Source organism: Erpetoichthys calabaricus, chromosome 6 (assembly GCF_900747795.2).
Source record: "Erpetoichthys calabaricus chromosome 6, fErpCal1.3, whole genome shotgun sequence".
NCBI lineage: Eukaryota > Metazoa > Chordata > Cladistia > Polypteriformes > Polypteridae > Erpetoichthys > Erpetoichthys calabaricus.
Genome location: NC_041399.2, coordinates 161805046 through 161826123, shown reverse-complemented (window position 1 = coordinate 161826123; position 21078 = coordinate 161805046). Strand labels below are relative to the sequence as shown.

General features: G+C 40.3%; 1 protein-coding gene across 1 annotated transcript in view; it reads left to right on the top strand.

Moving 5' to 3' along the window:
• Positions 1-21078, top strand: part of reck (reversion-inducing-cysteine-rich protein with kazal motifs) — a 247542-nt gene that overhangs the window by 218066 nt on the left and 8398 nt on the right. The window contains exons 18-19 of the mRNA XM_028804063.2: positions 7627-7837; positions 11735-11808. Coding sequence (XP_028659896.1) covers positions 7627-7837; positions 11735-11808 — 285 coding nt within the window. The remainder of the gene's footprint in view (positions 1-7626; positions 7838-11734; positions 11809-21078) is intronic.

Below are 21078 nucleotides of genomic sequence, written 5' to 3'. Positions count from 1 at the left end.
GAGAAGCAACAGCAAGTCTTTGGTCAGAATTCACAAACTGGGCACTTCTGTAGACCCTGTAGTTCTGTAGGAGCCTCCAGAGTCTGCCCACAAGTATGTGATCAGTCTCCTTCAGTGCACCACCAGTATTGGAGCACAAAGTCCAACAATGCAGCTCAGGGTGCTGAAACCAAAATCCAGCGATCTACAGCCCCTGACCTTTTGTAAAGTCAAGGAGCTACTTTGACCGCAGTCACCAGACCCATGAGGACCTCATAGGCAGCCCTCTCAATCCAGTGGTTACTTTGAAGTCACCCATGACCAGAGAAGTGTCGCCTTACAGGCACCCACCAACCACTGAGTGGTCAGAGCATACACTGAGAGAACAGACAAGGCACCCAGAGAGTTCCTTAATCTGAGTCTCGTAAAACACTCAGTGAAGGGAGTGACATTGGACATCATCGGGAGGACCCGATCTACCGCAGCAACAACTACTCCCTGAGTATGATAGCCATCAAAGCAACCAGACCAATAACAGGTATACTTACCTACAGAGATCTGACCAGTCCCTGGTCTGTGTACCTCAGAGAGTGCCGCCATTGAAATATGGAGTTTATGAAGCTCCTACGACAGCACAAGAAGATGATCATCATGCCAGAGAGACAAGGCGTTCGATATGCCTACCTGGATGGTCCACCTCAAATTGGGACCTGAGTGCTGCTGTACAGCAGGCGATGCCTCAGCATCAAACCAGTTCCAATCTCCAAAAGGCCTAACTGCATTGCCTCTCTGGCAGTTTCGACTCCACCGAGGGTGAGACTCCTGAAGGCTTTCCCACATCCCCTTCATAAGCAGCAACACAGTTACTCCCTCGTAGACCAGAAAGGAGTCTTGTCTGCCATTTTGGAGCTGTGTGTAATTTTTGTGGTGGCAGGAGTGCCAATCCTGCCTCCAACACCCAACTTGCAGGGCCAGATGTAGTTTAACGTCATGCCTAGGACAGAAAATGTCTACAATTGTGTGTAAGCTCATTATATCTTATTTGTACATGTGATAAGAATATTGAGGGAGACAGAGATAGAGAGATAGCTTATTTTTCTTTACTTACAAGTTTTTTGGATCCCAGCAGAACCATTCTCCATGCCCTATATTTTCAGATAGAAAGACAGAAAATTTATTAATCCTGTAGGAAATTTTAGGGGGACAGCAGCAGACAAAAAAGGCACAAATATATGCATGATGAGAATTATAATACTCGTAAGTATGCCAACAAGGTAAAAATACACATATAGCAAGAATTATCTGTAAGTAAATTGACAGAGTGTAGGTATTTACTAAGTGTAAGTAATTAGAATTGCACATACTTATAAGTTTCAATTTCCAGTCATTAGCACAGTGTGTTGCACATAGTGATATTATTTGTTAAGATTTCTGCTAAACCAACTCAGTCACATTCAGCAAACAGGGAACAACACATAAGTTAGCTGGACTCACAATGTATTTGAAGTCTTTGTTCCTGTTTTTCTGTGTTGTTTCACTTTTTAGCTCAAGATAATATGACTTGAGTTTTATTTGTTCAGAGATAACTCAATTATCAGAGATGGTAAGAATCAAATGCCACAGTTTAAGCTTTGACTATTTTTAATAAACAGATGGTAGCTGTCCTGCGTTTGGGCGGTGTTCATCAGTCTGACATGACGTAAGTTTGTTTGTTTCTGGCATCTGTCTTGAGAGAACTTTCTGCCAGATGCGAGTGACTTATTTGGCAGAGTGGCACTCTAACAGATCTGTTAGTCAAACTAAGACAGTCCATGTCTAGACTTGTGTCTCGCTGACCTGAAAGGCGTAGGCATTTTGTCTGCTGAAATCACAGCATTATGTATGGGTTGTATGAGTAGATGTCAGATTCCAGGCTGCCGTGCTTAAAAGTGTTTCTTTGAAGCTGCTCTCATAGTCATCATTTTATTTTTACCAGAAACCTTTGCTGTTTGCTTTTATTCACTTAATACTACATCAGACATTTAAGGCAAAATAATATACTAAATTTTATTTCACTTGTTTGTTCATTTCCTATACAAAAATTCTCCAATGCAGGGATGTGGGAGGCTAGAAACAGCCCTGTGTAGAGCAAAAGTGAACGCAATTAGCACATGTTTCAAATTAGGAGAAGCCTACATAGACACCAGAACCACAAGCAAACTCCACTCAGGTAGAAACCAACCCCAGGAGTTCACCACGCGGTACAATCATTCACATGTCCACACTCAGTTACGGCAGATCAATTTAGAGTTGCCCATCATACTTAACATGCACACCTTTGGGATGTGGGAAGGCAGCCATAGCATGCAGCAAAAAGGCTGTCATCAGCCCAGGGTTTCAATTTAGGTCTCATTCTATAAGATCAAGGCATTAACCACTGTACCACCCTTTGCAGTATTAGCACATCCATCTACATAATTCACATAATCTACACTGGGGCCTATCCTGTCAGCATTTGGCTCATATCAAGAAACAGTCCTGCGTGGAGACCCATGCCATTGCAGGGTGCATTTGCTCCAACCTTGGCAGTTTAACTGTATTCTCTGTAGAATTACTTTGACTTTTTATTATTTTTAAATATCGTAGATTGCAGGTTTCTTTTATTGTTGCACTCTTTCATTTTTACAAAATATTTAGACGGATAAAAGTAAGTGATGAATTTATGTTCATTTTGACAGTAGCTAGTATGTCAGCTTAATATGTACAGTAGGTAGGTAGATAGGTATTATAATATGTTTGTTATAATATTAAGTTTAATATTATAAGTTTAATGTCACTGTCTCTGTACACACTATTATGGATTCATTCATACAAGCAGGCCAAGTATGGTACGCAGGGGCTCAGCATTTAGAATTGCCAAGCCAAGCACAGGATTAGATAGCCAAAAGGCAACTGGAGAATTGAATAGTCAGCCTAAAGACAGACTAGTATATTTCTGTCCTCTGTCAGCACAAAATCCTCTTTCCTTGTTGGGGGAATGAGAACTGCATGTAGGCATTGTGCTATTCCTATATTTTTGAAGGTGGGGTTTGAGTCCTTTCCTGTCCTTGTTTGGATCCAGAGAATGTGGAGCAACCAGTATATTAGGATGGACCTACGGGCAATACACTTTGAAGCTAACGGGTGGAAGACTATGTCCTCCGTCCGGAAAATCCTTTCAGCGTGGCGACGAAAGATGGCAGACTGCGTAAATCAAGACTTCCACATTCTTGATAGAGTCTGTCATAAGTCTCCCATCTGAAATACCGCGTAAGCCGATATTAAACAAAGCTAAGCTTATACTTCTCATGTAATCTTGTGACCGCCATATTGCATGCTGGGGGGGGATAACACCTTTTTAATTTATAATTATTTAAATTCAGGTTAATTAAAACGCCGCAATTGAAAAGAACACATTTCCGGAGAGCTAATGCCCCTCAAGGAAACAATAATAATAATAATTCATTACATTTATATAGCGCTTTTCTCAGTACTCAAAGCGCTATCCACATAGGGAGGAACTGGGAAGCGAACCCACAATCTTCCACAGTCTCCTTACTGCAAAGCAGCAGCACTACCACTGCGCCACCGTAATGTAAGTCTTTAGGCAAATAAGTCAATTGGTCTTCAGGCAGATAGGTCAGTAGGTCAGTCTGTCTTTAGGTTAACAGGAGGTCTTTAGGTAGGTAGCTAGGTTGGTCAGTCTCTAGGCAGGTAGGTCAGTTGGTTTTTAGGTAGCTAGGTTGGTCAGTCTTCAGGTAGTTAGGTTGGTGGTTTGGTCTGTCTTTAGGTCATCATATGATCTTTGGGTAGACAGGTCTGTTGGGCTTTAGGCAGATTGATAGGTTAGTCGGTCTTTAGGAAGGTTGGTCGGTCTGTCTTTAAGTCATCAGTTCATCAGTTATTAGGTGGTTCTGTAGATCTTTATTTGTTCCAAAGGGGAAATGTATTGTTGCTTTTAGCTGTAGTACATGATTAGAATGTGGTGCAACTAGTTATCCAAATTTTGTACATTTGGAGCATAAGCAGCCTAAGTAATTTGCATAGTATCATACTGTGAGCCAGGGTAAGAATTGACCCAGGAATCATCTAGTTTAATATCCAGTGCCTTAGCCTCATCACCCAACTTTCCTTCTGTTCTTGGAAAATGTAGTTTTAGAAAACTGTTGAATTAAATACTCAGAGGGCTAAAGCAGGTACTTTTTCACATGAGTATGGATAAATAAGATGGCTAATTTGGTAAGGAGATTCTAGTTACTGATTAAAACTCTTTTTTTTCACTCAAAATCTTCTTTGGTTAGATAAGTGGAGAGCAAGATGGAGGTGGAATCACCATAGTATGGACACAACATAAATTATGATTGTTTAATAATTAAGATTGGGACAAACCGATTGGGAAAAATCAAAAGAGAAATCAGGCGTAACCCAAGGGTCTAATAGGAAAAGAACAAGTAATAAAACTCAATTGTGTTCAAAACACTGATTTGGAGTTGTATGGTCCCTCACATTAACCCTACCTTGTGGTTTATTTAGTAACTAAAGTTATTTGGTCTCCCCCCGTTCTCCCTTTTTTCTTCCCTGAAAATGAAACCACATCTCTTTAACCTCAGTTCTCTTATTCCGTAAGCCTTCAGAACTTGGTGCCACTTTTAAAAAACATTTTGTGTCCTGTCCATGCTGGCACACCTACACCACACTCTTTCCCAATAACAGTGGATAGTCCATCACTTTCCAGTGTTAGTTACGTCAAGGCATTAACAATCTAGAAGGCAGTTTCAGTGACTCAGAGTCCAGAATGTTCCAGTGGCAGCAGTCTAAGATCTGTGTTCCATCCTCCTTGTTTTTTTTTTTTAAATAAACAGCTATGACCTGTCCTTTAGACATGTAGTGTTTTAATGTCTTCTCCTCTTTTTGAATTCTTTTGTTCTCTGTCTTCCTGCTCTCAATGTGGCTCTACACATAGCTGCTTTCACGCTTTTGCCACTATGCTTAATTAAGAAAGAGTGACTTTTCTTCATCTACCTCATTATCATGGAGTTCTATGTTTGAAAAGTTTTCTTTCTCTTCCAAAAGCCCTAATACTCCTTTTAACTTTGTACATTGCGTGCCTCTTACTCCATATAGTGTTACACCGGCCAACTATCCTTACTGCCATTTGTGCCGTCTGCATGGCTTTGGCATTTTCCTCCATTAGTTTTGGCACTGCCCATCTGTCTCTTTCTATAGGTCCTTCATCTCTGACTCTCTGTCTTCTACCCTTTCTTTAGCTGTTCCTCTCTCAATGCCTTTGCACATTTTAAAGATCTGGATTAGAGCAGTGAATACCCTTTAGGCCTGGGATCCACTTGGTTGCTCCTCTCCACAAAGCTTCTAAAGCTGCTGTCTTTTTTGCAGAACTTCACACAGTCCATCAGATGCAGTCTTATTAGCACATTATTTTCCCCTTGCTTTGTATTTAGGAGGTTTTAAATATAATAAATTTGCTTTTTAATTTTTTCTACACTAGGGACATGCAGTCCCCTTGCTTTGTATTTAGGAGGTTTTAAATATAATAAATTTCCTTTTTAATTTTTTCTACACTAGGGACATGCAGTCAGGGGAGGCATTGTCCATCCATCCATCCATTTTCCAACCCGCTGAATCCGAACACAGGGTCACGGGGGTCTGCTGGAGCCAATCCCAGCCAACACAGGGCACAAGGCAGGAACCAATCCTGGGCAGGGTGCCAACCCACTGCAGGACACACACACAAACACACCCACACACCAAGCACACACTAGGGCCAATTTAGAATCGCCAATCCACCTAACCTGCATGTCTTTGGAATGTGGGAGGAAACCGGAGCGCCCGGAGGAAACCCACGCAGACACGGGGAGAACATGCAAACTCCACGCAGGGAGGACCCGGGAATCGAACCCAGGTCCCCAGGTGTCCCAACTGCGAGGCAGCAGCGCTACCCACTGCGCCACCGTGCCGCCGGGAGGCATTGTGAAAAGTAAAATAACTAATAATGATAACATAAAATAAATTTGTCCAATGGTCTATGCAATAAATTTGTTTTCTCTATGATTCCAATAATTTTGATCATTTTTATAGTCAAAATCGCTGAATTGGTGCATTTTCTGTTCAAATACATGAGAGAAACGCGAGGTGTGGCAGCGACGAGACAAACCTCACCTCAGACTACGCTGTTCCTCACACACTGTGTTGATGCCTTCAATTGGCGTGCTCCTGTTGCTGTCTCTCTGTATGTTGCCATTGTAATGTTTGCAGACATGTTTATTATACACCCTGACTTTCCACAGTCTGGCTAATATCTTTACTGAATGTGTGTAACATATTTAGTCTTGCTGATCAGACATAAAACCGCAGTGAGAAGGCACAAGGTGAGGCAGACAGTACCATGCCGCACTGAAGGGGGGCGCATGTGAGCCCAACAGGTGCTCGTTGCTGCTGTTCTTCTATGCATAGGCTCGGGACGCCAATAAGTTAGATTTATGAGAAAGTCAAGTGTACTGCAGTGGTTCATTTATTTTTATTTTTTGTTCCTTACTCACTGCCAAAATAGAAGATTAACATTTTTAAAACTAAAGGAAAGTAAGGAGGACTTTTACAAGAAATTGATGGACATTTTCGTGGGGCAGGATAGGTGCATGGACATTTACAAGTTATACATATGAAGGCTGCAGAGCAAATGTGCTCTCTTCACTCTCTCTTACTGCTATAAATGTAACATTCTTTCTTAGCCAAATGTGTACCTTACCGATATGTGTGTAAAAAATGCTGATGAGATATGAAACAAACAGTAGTCAATGTGCATTCTGCCAATTGAATAGTGAATAAGCTACTCTTTTGGGTTCATATATTTGTAAATCTGACTCTGAAGGAGTCAATGCCTCACCAGCCATGAACCTCACCGCACGTCACTGTTCTGCACTATGAAGAGCTGAACTAGTGCTCCATCCAGGGTTGGTTCCTGGCTTGCACCAGATTCCTCCAGATTAGATTCATGTCCCGTTTTTTTGTTTGTAGGCCATGAGAATTACCTATGTACTGTATGTGTGTGCTGTTCTCTAAAGTCCTCCAGTTTCCTCCTACATCCTAAAGACCTGGTTGTTTGGTTACTTAGTGGTTACAACCTGATGTGTGAGTTAGTCATGAGATGTAAGGGTGATTCCTGCTGGGATAAGGTATGGCTTTCCATGACACAAAGCAATTGTATTAAACAGTTTTAAGGTGTAAAAAATGAACAGATGAAGTCAATATTAGTGTCTTTCCATGCTGGCTATGGTATCAAGCCCATGTTTTCTTATCTCTGTTGGTGTCTACTACAGTATATGACCTTCAAAGGTCATGTGAAAAAACAATTTCCTTTCAGGGATTAATAAAGTGTATCAAATCAAAAATAATCAAACATTTGTACATTACTTATGAGTGGCTTTTGCAATTTGTTAATCCAGATCAGTATTTTGTGTGTTCTTTCAGGTAGCTACTTAAAGCAAGTTACTTACTTAACATTAAGCCTTGGACTTGACTGAATAACCATATTTTTGTTAGATGTTCCCTATTGGCTATAAACAGAGAACAAATTACTTATTTATTAATATTTGTCATTGTCTTCTTTTAAAGGATGCATGCAAGCTGGATAAACCCGTCTGTGGTCAGAATGGAGAGACCTACAACACAGTGTGCGCTGCTTATTCAGACCGTGTTGCTGTAGACTATCATGGCCAGTGCAGTGCTGTCGGAGTGGTGTCTGATTACTCTTCTCACACGGATTGCACTAATGTTATTTGCCCTCCTTTGTCAGCTACAGGATGCAAACCAGTTACACCGCCTGGTAATTTTTTATTTTTACATATCTCATTTTGCATATCTCATTCCTTTGCTTTCATTCCTTTGCAATAGCAAGAGGATGGTGAAAGCATCTGTTTTATTTTGTCAGTCGTAAGAGTCAATTTTCTAAAATATAATGTTGCAACTCTAATGTTGGGGTCCATTTGGAGTACAGGAACATTATTTGACTGTGGGATTATTTAGGTGTAGTACTATATCAACAGCTTTCAACTGTTAGGAACTTCTATCAGTCTCATTTCAAGGTAGTAGGAGTCTGTCCTGGCAGCAGTGGGCTCAAGGCAGGAGTCTATCCCAGACAGGACAGTGGTGTGTCTCAGGGCACGCTCACACACACACACACACACTCATTCTTAGAGGGCCAATATGTAGTGGTCTGGTGCCGCTCAGATTCACACCATCGATGGGAACAGAGACTTGTTTATTATTTTTGGTGGAGCTTCCAGGAACACACCCAGCCTTGGCTCAACACACACTGACTCACAGACAGAGACACAAATCCACCAAATGAATGAATAATATATTAAATGGCAATCAAATATAAAAAAAAAAAAATCAGACAACCCTCCCCTTCCCCTTCGGCGATAACAAATGCAATGCACAACAATAAACACCTACAACAATGTCCATGAATCAGTCCCATATAACAGATGCAGATGAAGCTGGGGAGGGTGGCAGATCCTGTAAACTGAATTGGTGAATATAACAGCCTCTAGACGCCTCCAATAGCCTTTGATGAGTGTCTGGATTCTGGATGGAGGTATTTTTAACCATTCTTCCATACAAAATATCTCCAGTTCAGTTAAATTTGATGGCTGCCGAGTATGGCCAGCCTGCTTCAAATCATCCCATAGATTTTCGATGATATTCAAGTCAGGGGACTGTGACGGCCATTCCAGAACATTGCACGTCTCCCTCTGCATGAATGCCTTTGTAGATTACGAACTGTGTTTTGGGTCATTGTCTTGTTGGATATCCAACCCCTGCGTAACTTCAACTTTGTGACTGACGCTTGAACATTATCCTGAAGAATTTGTTGATATTGGGTTGAATTCATCTGACTCTTGACTTTAACAAGAGCCCCAGTCCCTGAACTAGCCACACAGCCCCACAGCATGATGGAACCTCCACCAAATTTGACAGTAGGTAGCAGGTGTTTTTCTTGGAATGCGGTGTTCTTCTTCTTCCGCCATGTTATGACCAAATAACTCAAATTTTGTCTCATCAGTCCAAGCACTTTGTTCCAAAATGAATCTGGCTTGTCTAAATGAGCATTTGCATACAACAAACGACTCTGTGGCATGAGTGCAGAAAGGGCTTCATCACCCTGCCATACAGATGTTCTTTGTGCAAATTGCGCTGAATTGTAGAACGATGTACAGATACACCATCTGCAGCAAGATGTTCTTGCAGGTCTTTGGAGGTGATCTGTGGGTTGTCTGTAACCATTCTCACAATCCTGCGCATATGCCGCTCCTGTATTTTTCTTGCCTGCCAGGCCTGGGTTTAACAACAACTGTGCCTGTGGCCTTCCATTTCCTGATTACATTCCTTACAGTTGAAACTGACAGCTTAAACCTCTGAGATAGCTTTTTGTAGCCTTCCCCTTAACCATGAGACTGAACAATCTTTGTTTTCAGATCTTTTGAGAGTTGCTTTGAGGATCCCATGCTGTCACTCTTCAGAGGAGAGTCAAAGGGAAGCACAACTTGCAATTGACCACCTTAAATACCTTTTCTCATGATTGGACACACCTGTCTATGAAGTTCAAGGCTTAACAAGCTAATCCAACCAATTTGGTGTTGCAAGTAATCAGCATTGATCAGTTACATGCATTCAAATCAGCAAAATTACAAGGGGACCCAAATTTTTGCACAGCCAGTTTTTCACATTTGATTTAATTTCATACAACTACATACTGCTTCACTAAAAATCTTTGTTCGGAAAACACCCCAGTACTCAGATGTTCCTATGAAATGAAAGACATACCACGGTTATCTTTTTTGTTGAAAGTAGAGTAAATTATTATGCAGACAGAGAGGGGTTCCCAAACTTTTTCATATGACTGTACATAAGAATTACACACACAGACCAGCGCCGATCAAAACAAACCTTAAAGGACCTTCAAGAATCAGAAAACATATGAGACCCTGTAAAGTAATAATAATATTAATAATACAAGATTACTGCAGCTGGTTTTAGCAATTTCTAGAACATTATTATCCTATTGTTTTCCTATGGTCTTTGGCCATAAGTAAAAATTGCCTCGACTCAGCTGGCCGTAAATTGGCGTATGACTGTATTTACATTTTTGGTCACCTTCATAGTCTTCATGTGTAAAGTGTACTGTGTCTACAATATGGAACTGTAGAAAGAGAAGTGGTGAGGGAGTCTAAACTAAAGTAGTCGCCATACTTGTTAAATCATATTCTCTCCAAAAGTAGTACCATTTAAGTGTCTAAGTGGTATATTTTTCACAAGCAGAAAGTTTTTCTTCATACAGACAACCATATTTACATGAAATAAGTAAAAAAAAATATTATGTGTTGTTTTGAATAGCAATACTTTAGAGCCTTTCAAATATTAACTTGAAAGATTGTAACAATATTTAGCTGAGTAGGTATTAAGAAGTTCTGTTAAATGACCTGTTAACAATTGTGTTGATATTCAGCTTACATTCTTATTGTATGAATTAGAACTATGAAGTCCAGTACATTCAATTAAAATTAATAAACACTAGAATCATAAAGGTGCAAAAGTTGTCTCCAGTCAGATATGTAGTCATTAGAGCTAAGAGCCCTAGCTAAGGTTTACAGACTTGAATGTTGCCTTTTTTCCATTCATGTCAATATACACATTGCAAACTAAGTAATATATTGTATAAAAAATGCTGGAGTCCTCTCTTGTGCTATTTTCTGCCTTGTGCCCAGTGCGGCCAGGATTGGTGCCAGCCCCAGAGACTCCTCCTTATATTAAGTAGGTTTGAGAACAACTGGCTGACTAAATATATTAAATGCTTGATGAATCTGTCCCATGAGGCATCCTTCTCATCCTAAGTAAGCACACTTTACTGCTCAAGTGTCTGTCCCAGTTCATCTGCATGTGCTTTTGATATCCTTTACTAAATTGGTTGCTTACGAGCTTCCTTAATCTTGTGTGACTATTTTTGACATGCATATATCTATTGCTCAGAATCTTCAAGCATCATCTCGAGAGGGTCTCAAGTAGTCTTTTCATCTAATGACCAGCAGAACTGTTAATTTGGCAGAAGACCAGGCCCTTAGAGTATCATAACTCCATTATGTGACATACTTCTAAACTGTGGTATAAGTGTAACAGCTTATTAATGAAAGAAACATCATAACAGGAGAAATCAGTTATCAGGCAGGAGAAAAGCTGTTCATGATATATTTTAATTACGCCTCTGCAAAATGCCTTAGAGGGAGCATTCTTCAAAAGCGGTCTGTTACAGCATGGTCAGAATGATCGGAGAAACAAAGAATAAAATAAACTGTTGAATTTACATATAATGTCAATCAATGTGTACATTTAATATGGTTGGTTCGTTGGTTTGCACTCAAATGAAAAAATAAAAGTCTGTTATATTATGTTCCGGTTCTTGTTATACCTTTGAGATGAGCCACCACCCTTGAAAGTTCTGTGCATATAACAAGTGTCCATTCTGGTTGTTTTACTGGACATCTGCTAATTTCTTTGCCATCTTTCAGTACATTTTGTTGTTCACTTGAACTTTATATGGTTTCCGGATATTCCTGCAAAGGTTTCAGACATTTATTAACCCTTTATGCTAGTTCTTTAAGATGAATGCTATGCTAAACTAAAAGTTATTCTTCCACAGTAACAGATTCCATCTTTGTTACAGGGGCCTGCTGTCCTCTCTGTGCAGGAATGCTAAGGATCCTATGGAACAAAGAACAGCTGGATGCTTTTGCCAAGGTAAATCAATCTATAGATGCAGGTACATTGATGGTGACGTCAGCTTAATGCAAGATTACTGAGACAGAAATAAGGATGATGATTGTGATGTCACTTGATCCAGGTCTGGCTGGATGGAGATATTTGTACATTTTGATCAAATATCTTTGTCTTTTCCAGCAGAATCTGCTGATTGACATTCCATGACCAGTGCCGCACAGTTTATTTTGTTGTATTGAGATTTCATGTTGTGTAAAATGATGATAAAGAAATTACGCAAAAGCTGTTGAATGCATCAAAGTCAGCGAGTCTTGGACAGAAATATACAAAGGCACTGTATACACAGAAGCAAACTCGGAGATAAACGTTAAAGTCTTCATTTAGGCAACCGTACTGCAGATATGTGGAATGAATTAGCAAGTAGGTTGGTAGACAGCAGCATGTTGGGCACCTTGGAAAGTCATCTAGATGAGTTTGGTAAATATGGATTGACAAGCTGTTTTGTGCTAAATGGCCTTTTCTTACCAAAAATGCTCTTATGTTCTGCACTAAATGTGAGGCACCCTTATACATTTGGGAGTTAAGCAGTTACTGGAAAGGCGGCCACCCAGAAGTACAACATTAGTCACGCATTACTAAAATAATTCACCTGCTCCTTGTTGTTTTTACAGTAAATATTACAGACATTTTATTTTTTTCAGATTACACATTATAAAATGTGTATATGCCTAGTGGGGGCTGGGTGGTCTTTTTGGCCTTGGAACCCCTGCAGATTTTATTACTATTTTTTATTTCTCCAGCCTAACTGGAGTTGTTTGTTTGTTTTTTTTGTTACCTTTTGCCTTTGTTACTTATTCTTTAATATTATTGCTTAATCTTGCTTGTTTTCCAGTTCATATAACTTTGTTTTTGTAATCTTGTAAAGTACTTTGAGTTACATTGCCTGTATGAAAACATGCTATATTATACATAATTGTTGTTGTATAATATATGCAAGGGTCTTAAAAAATAAATGAGCAGTTTTATTTTTTAGTTTACTAAAGAATAGTGAGAAGGAAATTGTGGAAAATTGGTCTGGTAAGACAAAAATGAAGCTTTTTGCCATCAGACTAAACACCCTGCTAGGTTTAGGCCAAACACAGCACTTTAAAAAACACCATCTCCACCCTGAAACATAGTGGTGGCAGTATCATGCTGTGGAGATGCTTGTCTGAAGAAGGCCATGGGAGTCCTGTGAGGTCAGAGGGTAATGTGAATGCAGCAAAATACAGGAAAGTCCCAGAGGAAAACCTGCTGCAGTCTGCAGGAAACCTGCTGCCTTGGGAAAAGATTTATTTTCCAGAAGACAATGACCTTAAGCATAAAACCAAAGCTACACAGGAATTGTTTAAATACAGCAATGTTAATGTCCTGGAGTGGCCGAGTTAGTGTCCAGATATCAATCCAGATGACAATTTGTGGTTGTTCTTTAAAAAGGTTGTTCACTCATGATCTCCATGTAATCAAGCAGAGCTTGAGCAGTTTGCAAAGAAGAATGTGGAAAAACTGCAGCGTCCAGATTTACAAAGCTGAACACAGAATCAAGGCTGTCATGGCCGTCAAATACTAAATACTGGGTGAATACTTATGTGATCCATTATTTTATTTTTAATATTTATAAATAAGTCAGCTTGCTTTGCAGAGATATGTTTTCATTTTGACATTTAGGAGTATTTCTCTGTTGCTCATTGTTAAAAAGCCTAATTAAATCCACTGTGCTTCAATGTATATCTTTCTATTATATTAAAAAATTCTGTGACGAGACAAGACTTTTTGGAAGATTTTTACAAGTCCCGCGAGATGAAACTTTGGCCATGAAATTTTTTCAAGTCATACCCTCCTCTCAACCATATACAGCCACGCACACAGTAATCTCACCTCTCATCCGTGTGAATGCTTTTGTCAGACACAGTTGTTACTCTCTCAGCTCTTATAAATTTTAACGTTTTCCTCACTTTAAGTTCCCATTTAAAGAAGACATATTATATCCAAATCTTATTGAAGAATTTTATCACGAAGGGTTATCAACAGAAGAAAGTCAAATGAATTAACGCCAAAATTGTTCATCGGTTACACAGCAAATTGGTTAAATGCATACCACTAGACTATGCTGAAACAATTGGTGGTGATCATGCGGAAGATGAAATGATCAACTTACAATATCACGAAGAATATCTAGAATCGTTAACACCGTCCAGTCTTCCACAGCACGAATTACTGTAGAAAGAAGGATGTATCCAAGAAAGACAATGTAGTACATCTTCTGTGAATAACGTTACATAACAAAGGAGATCTTGATATGCCATTCGTATTAAAATGTTAACAGTTTCCCATTAGAATAGCTTTTGCAAAGACAATTAACAAATCTCAGAGCCAAACATTCGAAAAAGTCATTTTATTTAATAGAGAGAAAGAAACGAAATTGAATTACGGGTAGTTATACGTTGCGTTGTCACAATTAAAGTCCAAACACAGAATCAAAATTCAATGCAATAATGACGAAAATTTAATTTAAAAAATTGTTTTTACTGAAGTTTTACAGTAAAAGTGTACGTTTAAAAAGTATTTGCGTGTTAATTTCAAAGGCAAACTGAACAAATTCGTATTACGCAACAAATAACTCTAACACAATGTTTTACTCTTTTGTTAATATGGTTAATTACTTGCTGTAATGTAAAACAGTTAGCTCTACTATGCATATGTAACAATTCCCATGAAAATAAAAATCTGTTTAAATTGTACATCTGCATCCCCATGCGTGAGTGACAGAACCGCAAAGAGGTTAGTGTGAAGCGCAGGCACGGGGTTTGGCGAACAAGCAGGGGGAAAAGCCCCCTGGTAAGAATAAAATGTAAAAAACTCCAAGGGGGTGAATTCATTTTATAGACACTATATTCTAAATTTCTCTGTCAAGGGATTTGTGTTGCTGCTACTATAGTGATTATGATAAAGAATTTCTTCAATTTATTCTCTGTGGTAATGTTTACATGTTCACTCATTTATTTTATGAACCTGCTCTATCCAGTACAGGGCTTCAGAGGCCCACACGATTTCTTAGTAGCATCAGATGCAAGATAAAAAAACATCTGCTGTTGACAGTCCAAGTTTTGAGTCATCAGCTAATCTTGATGCATTTTTGTTAGGATTGTTTAGAGTAATTCAGAGTACCTATACAAAACCCACAGAGTACATGAAAGTGTCGCACAGCCAGTGTGTGCGTGCATGCGTGTGTGTGTGTGTGTGTGTATGTGGCGGTGTATTTTAGCCAAACATGTAGAAGAAGGGTCAAAAATGATAATAAAAATATCAAATCAGAGTCTAAAAATAAGAAAACTAGTCTTATTGGCCTATCCTGCTGTCTGATGTTATAGGCTAGCAACCGCAGCATGGTAGCAACTTTCTTGCACACACTCGGGCCATGTGAAGAAAGTTTATAGCTATAATGCAAATGATAACTTGTATGGTGAGCATTGAATAAGTGAAAATTAACGATAAATTGACACACACATTGGGAATCCAAAGCCTTGACACGGCTAGGTTAGACTCGCTAAACTGGACCAATATGGTAGTAACCACCGGCGCATTCTTATATGAAAATGCTTCGACAGCAAGAGTGGTCAGTTCAATAAGCGACACTGAGAAGAATCAGTGAAAACAGGGAGCTCCAAAGACGAAAAGGTTGTTGCAGGGGAAAGGGATCAGGTGCGCATTATTATACCAGACCAAATGGACCATCCATGTATCAAATAAAAAACATGAGCTCTATCTGATTACTTAAATTTAAACCCATGTTTGACAGGTAGCACAACAAGTCTTACGTATAAAACAGTTGAGGCTACAATTTATATCCAAGACTCTCAGGTCCCATTAGATATATGACTATTGTTAATGTTAATGTGAAACACCAATTGTGATTAATGGCTGTTGCTATTTAAATTAGGATTTAAAATAACTGTTTGTCCCTCCTTGGTACTCTTAACCATGGATTGGACTGTATTCTTGATTCAGATAGCTTGTTTTTACTCTTCTAAAAACAGAAACCAGAATAAATCCCACAGTCAGTTTTGCTAATCTGCTTAGGTTTCATCCCTAGTAACGCCTTTGTTAGGTTTCGAGGTGTTTAGTAAGGTTCAGCAGGCCGAGCTACGCTTGGATAACCTCCAAGATACAGGGGTCTTCTGCTTAGCTGATTTCTTTGCAGCATGCTGTAATTCAGAGCTGTCTGCTTTGGAGTGTCAGTGAGTGACAGACACATCATTTGCACAAAGCACTATTTCTATCTTTTAGTAAATACATAATTTAGAAATTAATAGTGTACATATAGTTTAATAATATTATCATCTAAATGTAGCAATAATTGTGTCCTGTTTAACTGCTAATTTCCCAGTCTGTATTTACTACTATGTCTATTAGTCTTCTGAGGCTTTAGAAATGGAAATGTTGTGGGTTTGTTATTTTCCTATGTGTACGTACTGCCTGCTTCTCAAAGACACACAAGGAGTCATAAGACCCCTATGCATTCTGCACACGCACGCACATATATATATATATATATATATATATATATATATATATATATATATATATATATACGTTGTATATACGAGGGACATTCAAAAAGTTTCCACACTTTTTTTAAATCTATTAATTAAGAATTTCAAAAACAAATTGCTTCACTTTTCTACAAAGTCACCTTCCTTTGCGATGCAATTTTCCCAGCGTCCCTGAACATCCCTCACATATATATATATATATACATATATATATATATGGAGATAGATAGATAGATAGATAGATAGATAGATAGATAGATAGATAGATAGATAGATAGATAGATAGATAGATAGATAGATAGATAGATAGATAGATAGATAGATAGATAGATAGATAGATAGATAAATAGATAGATAGATAGATAGATACTTTATTAATCCCAATGGGAAATTCACATTCTTCAGCAGCAGCATACTGATACAATAAATAATATTAAAGAATGATAATAATGCAGGTGAAAAACAGACAATAACTATGTATAATGTTAAATGTTAACGTTTACCCCCCCGGATGGAATTAAACAGTCGCATAGTTTGGGGGAGGAACGATCTCCTCAATCTGTCAGTGGAGCAGGACAGTGACAGCAGTCTGTCGCTGAAGCTGCTGTTCTGTCTAGAGATGATACTATTAAGTGGATGCAGTGGATTCTCCATAATTGATAGGAGCCTGCTGAGCGCCCTTCGCTCTGCCACAGATGTTAAACTGTCCAGCTCCATGCCAACAATAGAGCCTGCCTTCCTCACCAGTTTGTCCAGACGTGAGGCGTCTTTCCTCTTAATGCTGCCTCCCCAGCACACCACTGCGTAGAAGAGGGCGTTCGCCACAACTGTTTGATAGAACATCTGCAGCATCTTATTGCAGATGTTGAAGGACGCCAGCCTTCTAAGGTAGTATAACCGGCTCTGTCCTTTCTTGCACAGCGCATCAGTATTGGCAGTCCAGTCTAATTTATCATCCAGCTGCACTCCCAGATATTTATAGGTCTGCACCATCTGCACACAGTCACCTTTGATGATCACTGGGTCTATGAGGGGTCTGGGCCTCCTAAAATCCACCACCAGCTCTTTGGTTTTGCTGGTGTTCAGGTGTAGGTGGTTTGAGTCGCACCATTTAACAAAGTCATTGATTAGGTTCCACCCTAAACCCCCCCCCCCCCCCCCCCCCACCACACCACAATGCGAGCGGCAGAGACGCGAAGTGGCAAAAGGACTGTACTGCTGCTGTACAGGCTTTAAAATGATCGACGGGCAGCGCAGCAGCAGAAAGACAGCAGATGATCCGACGGCATCTCCTTAGCATGCGTTCAGCCCCCCACCCCTCCCCCTTCACAATGTGAGCAGCGTTATACGCCTTGCGAGAAAGAGTTTTTACAATGTCACGCAAGACAAGGCAGTGAGACATCATTTGAAAAAAGTCCACAGACATCTAACCTAGCAGTTGTTGGATTGCTGTTGGCAGACACGCTTCATGTGCTCCCAGCTCTTAAAACAACAACAAACGACAAGCAAAACACGCAGCTCGCCAGCAGCAGAAAGCCAGCAAATGATCTGACCGCTTCTCCTTAGCGTGTGTTCAGTCCCCCCTTCACAACACAAGCGGCAGAGACACGAAGTGGCAAAAGGACAGCTGCTGTACAGGCTTTGAAATGATTGGGCAACGAGACAAGCAGAACAGGCAGCTCACCAGCGGCAGAAAGACAGCAGATGATCTTAGTGTGCGTTCAGCCGCACCCCCGTCACAACACAAGCCGTGTTATACGTCCTGTGAGAAAGAGATGTAACCACGCCCGGGGCCGGAAATAAAAGACAAGTATTGTTTTTACAAAAGTTTTAAAGTAAAAGTGAAAATAATGCATATGTAACAATTCCCATGAAAATAATAATCTCTTTAAATTGTATATCCGGTAAACTAAACCTGGGGGTGGGCAAGCAAAGTGAGCGGAGCCCCCTAGAATATATATATATATATATATATATATATATATATATATATATATATATATATATATATATATATATATATATATATATATATACACACATACATTGTAAAAGCTAGCCCGGCCACAGACAGACACGACAACGCAGTGTCCACCACACACACGTTAATTTTACACAAATACATACAACTATTTACAGTTCAAAGTCGTTGGTTTTCTCTCGGCTGCCTCCACTCCTGCCACGCAACCTCCGTCCGTCTTCCACCCGACTCCGCCCCTTTTATCTTGTCCCGGATGTGCTCCAGGTGGCTGACGATGTACTTCCGGCAGCACTCCCCAGTGTGGCGAAAGTGCTGCCCTTGCACCCGGAAGCAGTCCAGGCATACACCATCCCTGGTCTCTCAGCACTTCCTGGTGTCCCGGAAGTGCTGTCCCCCAGGGAGCAAGGACCGGCCGAGTGCCCAGGGAAAAGAAGCGCCGCTCTCCTGGTTCCTCCTTCCTCCAGGCATTCCGGCAGGGCAGGGTTCCTGGCCATCTATCACAACATGTATTGTGGAAAGGTGCCCAGAACACAGACAGACAGACTCAGAATGTCCACAACACACATGTTTATTATATTCTGCTCCTTCTTTTCAGCACAACACACCCACAATACACTCACAAGGCTCAGTCCTTCTCCATCTCTCTTTTACTTCACTGCCGCCTCCACTCCTCTCTCGCAAGCTCCGTCCTCTGCCACCCGACTCTTTCTCCCTGAATGGGGTGAGGTGACCCCTTTTATAGTGCACCTGGAAGTGCTCCATGTGCTTCACGATTAACCTGTGGCAGAAGTGCTGCTTGTGAATCCAGCTCCTCTTCAGGCAGCACTTTCAGGTGTGGTGGAAGTGCTGCAGATCTTGTTTCCGGAGCTGTCCAGGCACCCCAACAGGTTTGAGTTTCTGGGTTTCTCGATACAACCCAGAGGTGCTGCCCTTTCATGTCCCGGGGTATAAATTGCCTTTCTCCTGGTTCTGTGCTCCCCCAGGTCTCCCAGTAGGTCACGGTCCCCAGCTGTCCATTACAATATATATATATAAAGCCAAAGTCCCAATGAGTTACAGCAGATGTGAAATAAATGTTTCTGCCAATCCCTGCTTAAGGATGAAATAATATCAATTAACTAGCACTGTGTTAATGAGTGAGAATTAGGAGTGTAGATGGCTGCCTGTGACTGTAGTGACAGTTTTCTGTGTTTGTCACAGGGCTAGTGTGACTTGCTGCTGATGAAGCAACACTTAAAAGACTTGATATTTTCTTCCTAAAATAGAATCACAACACAGTATTGCAGATACTCTTATGTATTTATCCATTCTTTTTTTAAAATATACCTTATTCATTTCAGACCTGCAGAAGGATCATTTCATCTCAGGGCACTGTCACACACAGAGCCACACTGACACCTGTCACCAGATAACATACAAAATAGGCCTTTGGGAAGTAAAATCACGGGGCGGGGGACACAATTAATAATAATTCCTGGACATTTATGAACAAATAATGTGATTTGTGATATAACACACACACAAATTATCCTGAGCCCTTGCACTGATTACAGTACGTTGCCACACCCACCATATAAAGAACCACCTGAATTGGGATCCGAGGGCAGCCATGCAACAGGTGAGGTAAACTGAAAGAAGGGGCAGAATGTTAGGTTAAGTTAAAAGCCTACCTAAACAGATGAGTTTTAATTTTTTTTAAAAAGAATGAATTTAGCCCGCTGATCTAATTAATTTCGGGAGGCCGCTCCAAACTCTGCAGGCTATACGAATATAGGAGGAATAAGAAAAGTTCACACAGGCAGTGTACAGGACAGGGTTGATAACTAAAACCTCCATGCCACCCTCACTTCATCTAAAATGTGAAGTGCAGTTGCTTTTTGTATGTCTGAGTAGTAAAATTTTGACTTTGCCATTGATACCAGCTTTCAGACCTCAGTAATTGCACTAAAACAGTTAACTCCAAACCCTCCCATCTTACTTTAGCCTTCTTGGTGTGTTGTGCAATCAGACGTCTCCATGGTGCACCTCACCCTTGCACCGCACTCCACATCATTTCCCTCTTAGAGCATCCAGTGGGCGTCAAAGCAAGGTAGAGAGGTCCTGAAGTTTCAGTATCGTCGAAGCAAGGCAATATACTGTCTCAATCGCATCAAAGCAAGGAAGGATCCCCCGTAAGGTCTCCATCGATAGCTAGCTTCAAAGTAAAGAGGGGGATGGGCTCATTCCCCTGTGAAGTCTTGAGTGCATCATAGGTAGGATTTTTGGGGGTCAGCCTTAGAGTGTCAAAGCACATTAACCTCTACCGTAGTCTACGTCTATCTATCTATCTATCTATCTACGTTGCGTCAACAGGGCATGTGTGGGTCGTGTAGAAAACTAATGTTTACTTCTGGTACTGAAAATGATAAAATTGCTGGTGACTTATCATTTTAAAAATGGGTTTTTTGGTACTTTTTCAGCACCGGTATACCATGCAACCCTACGTCTATTTAATGCCTTATTCTGTTTGGTTTGACGAGTGTGCTTTTTATTAGTACTTTACATGAATTGAATCTCGAAAGCCTACCCACCCTTGTTGCAATTTCAGCTTGTATTGATATAAAGAGAGATATCAAGTCAGATCTCCATTAACCTTTACCAATGGAGCAGACCTTGTGAGGGTAATTGAAAAAGTTGTGCTTTAATGTGCTTGGTATTAAGACCATTCAGCGTGTGTTC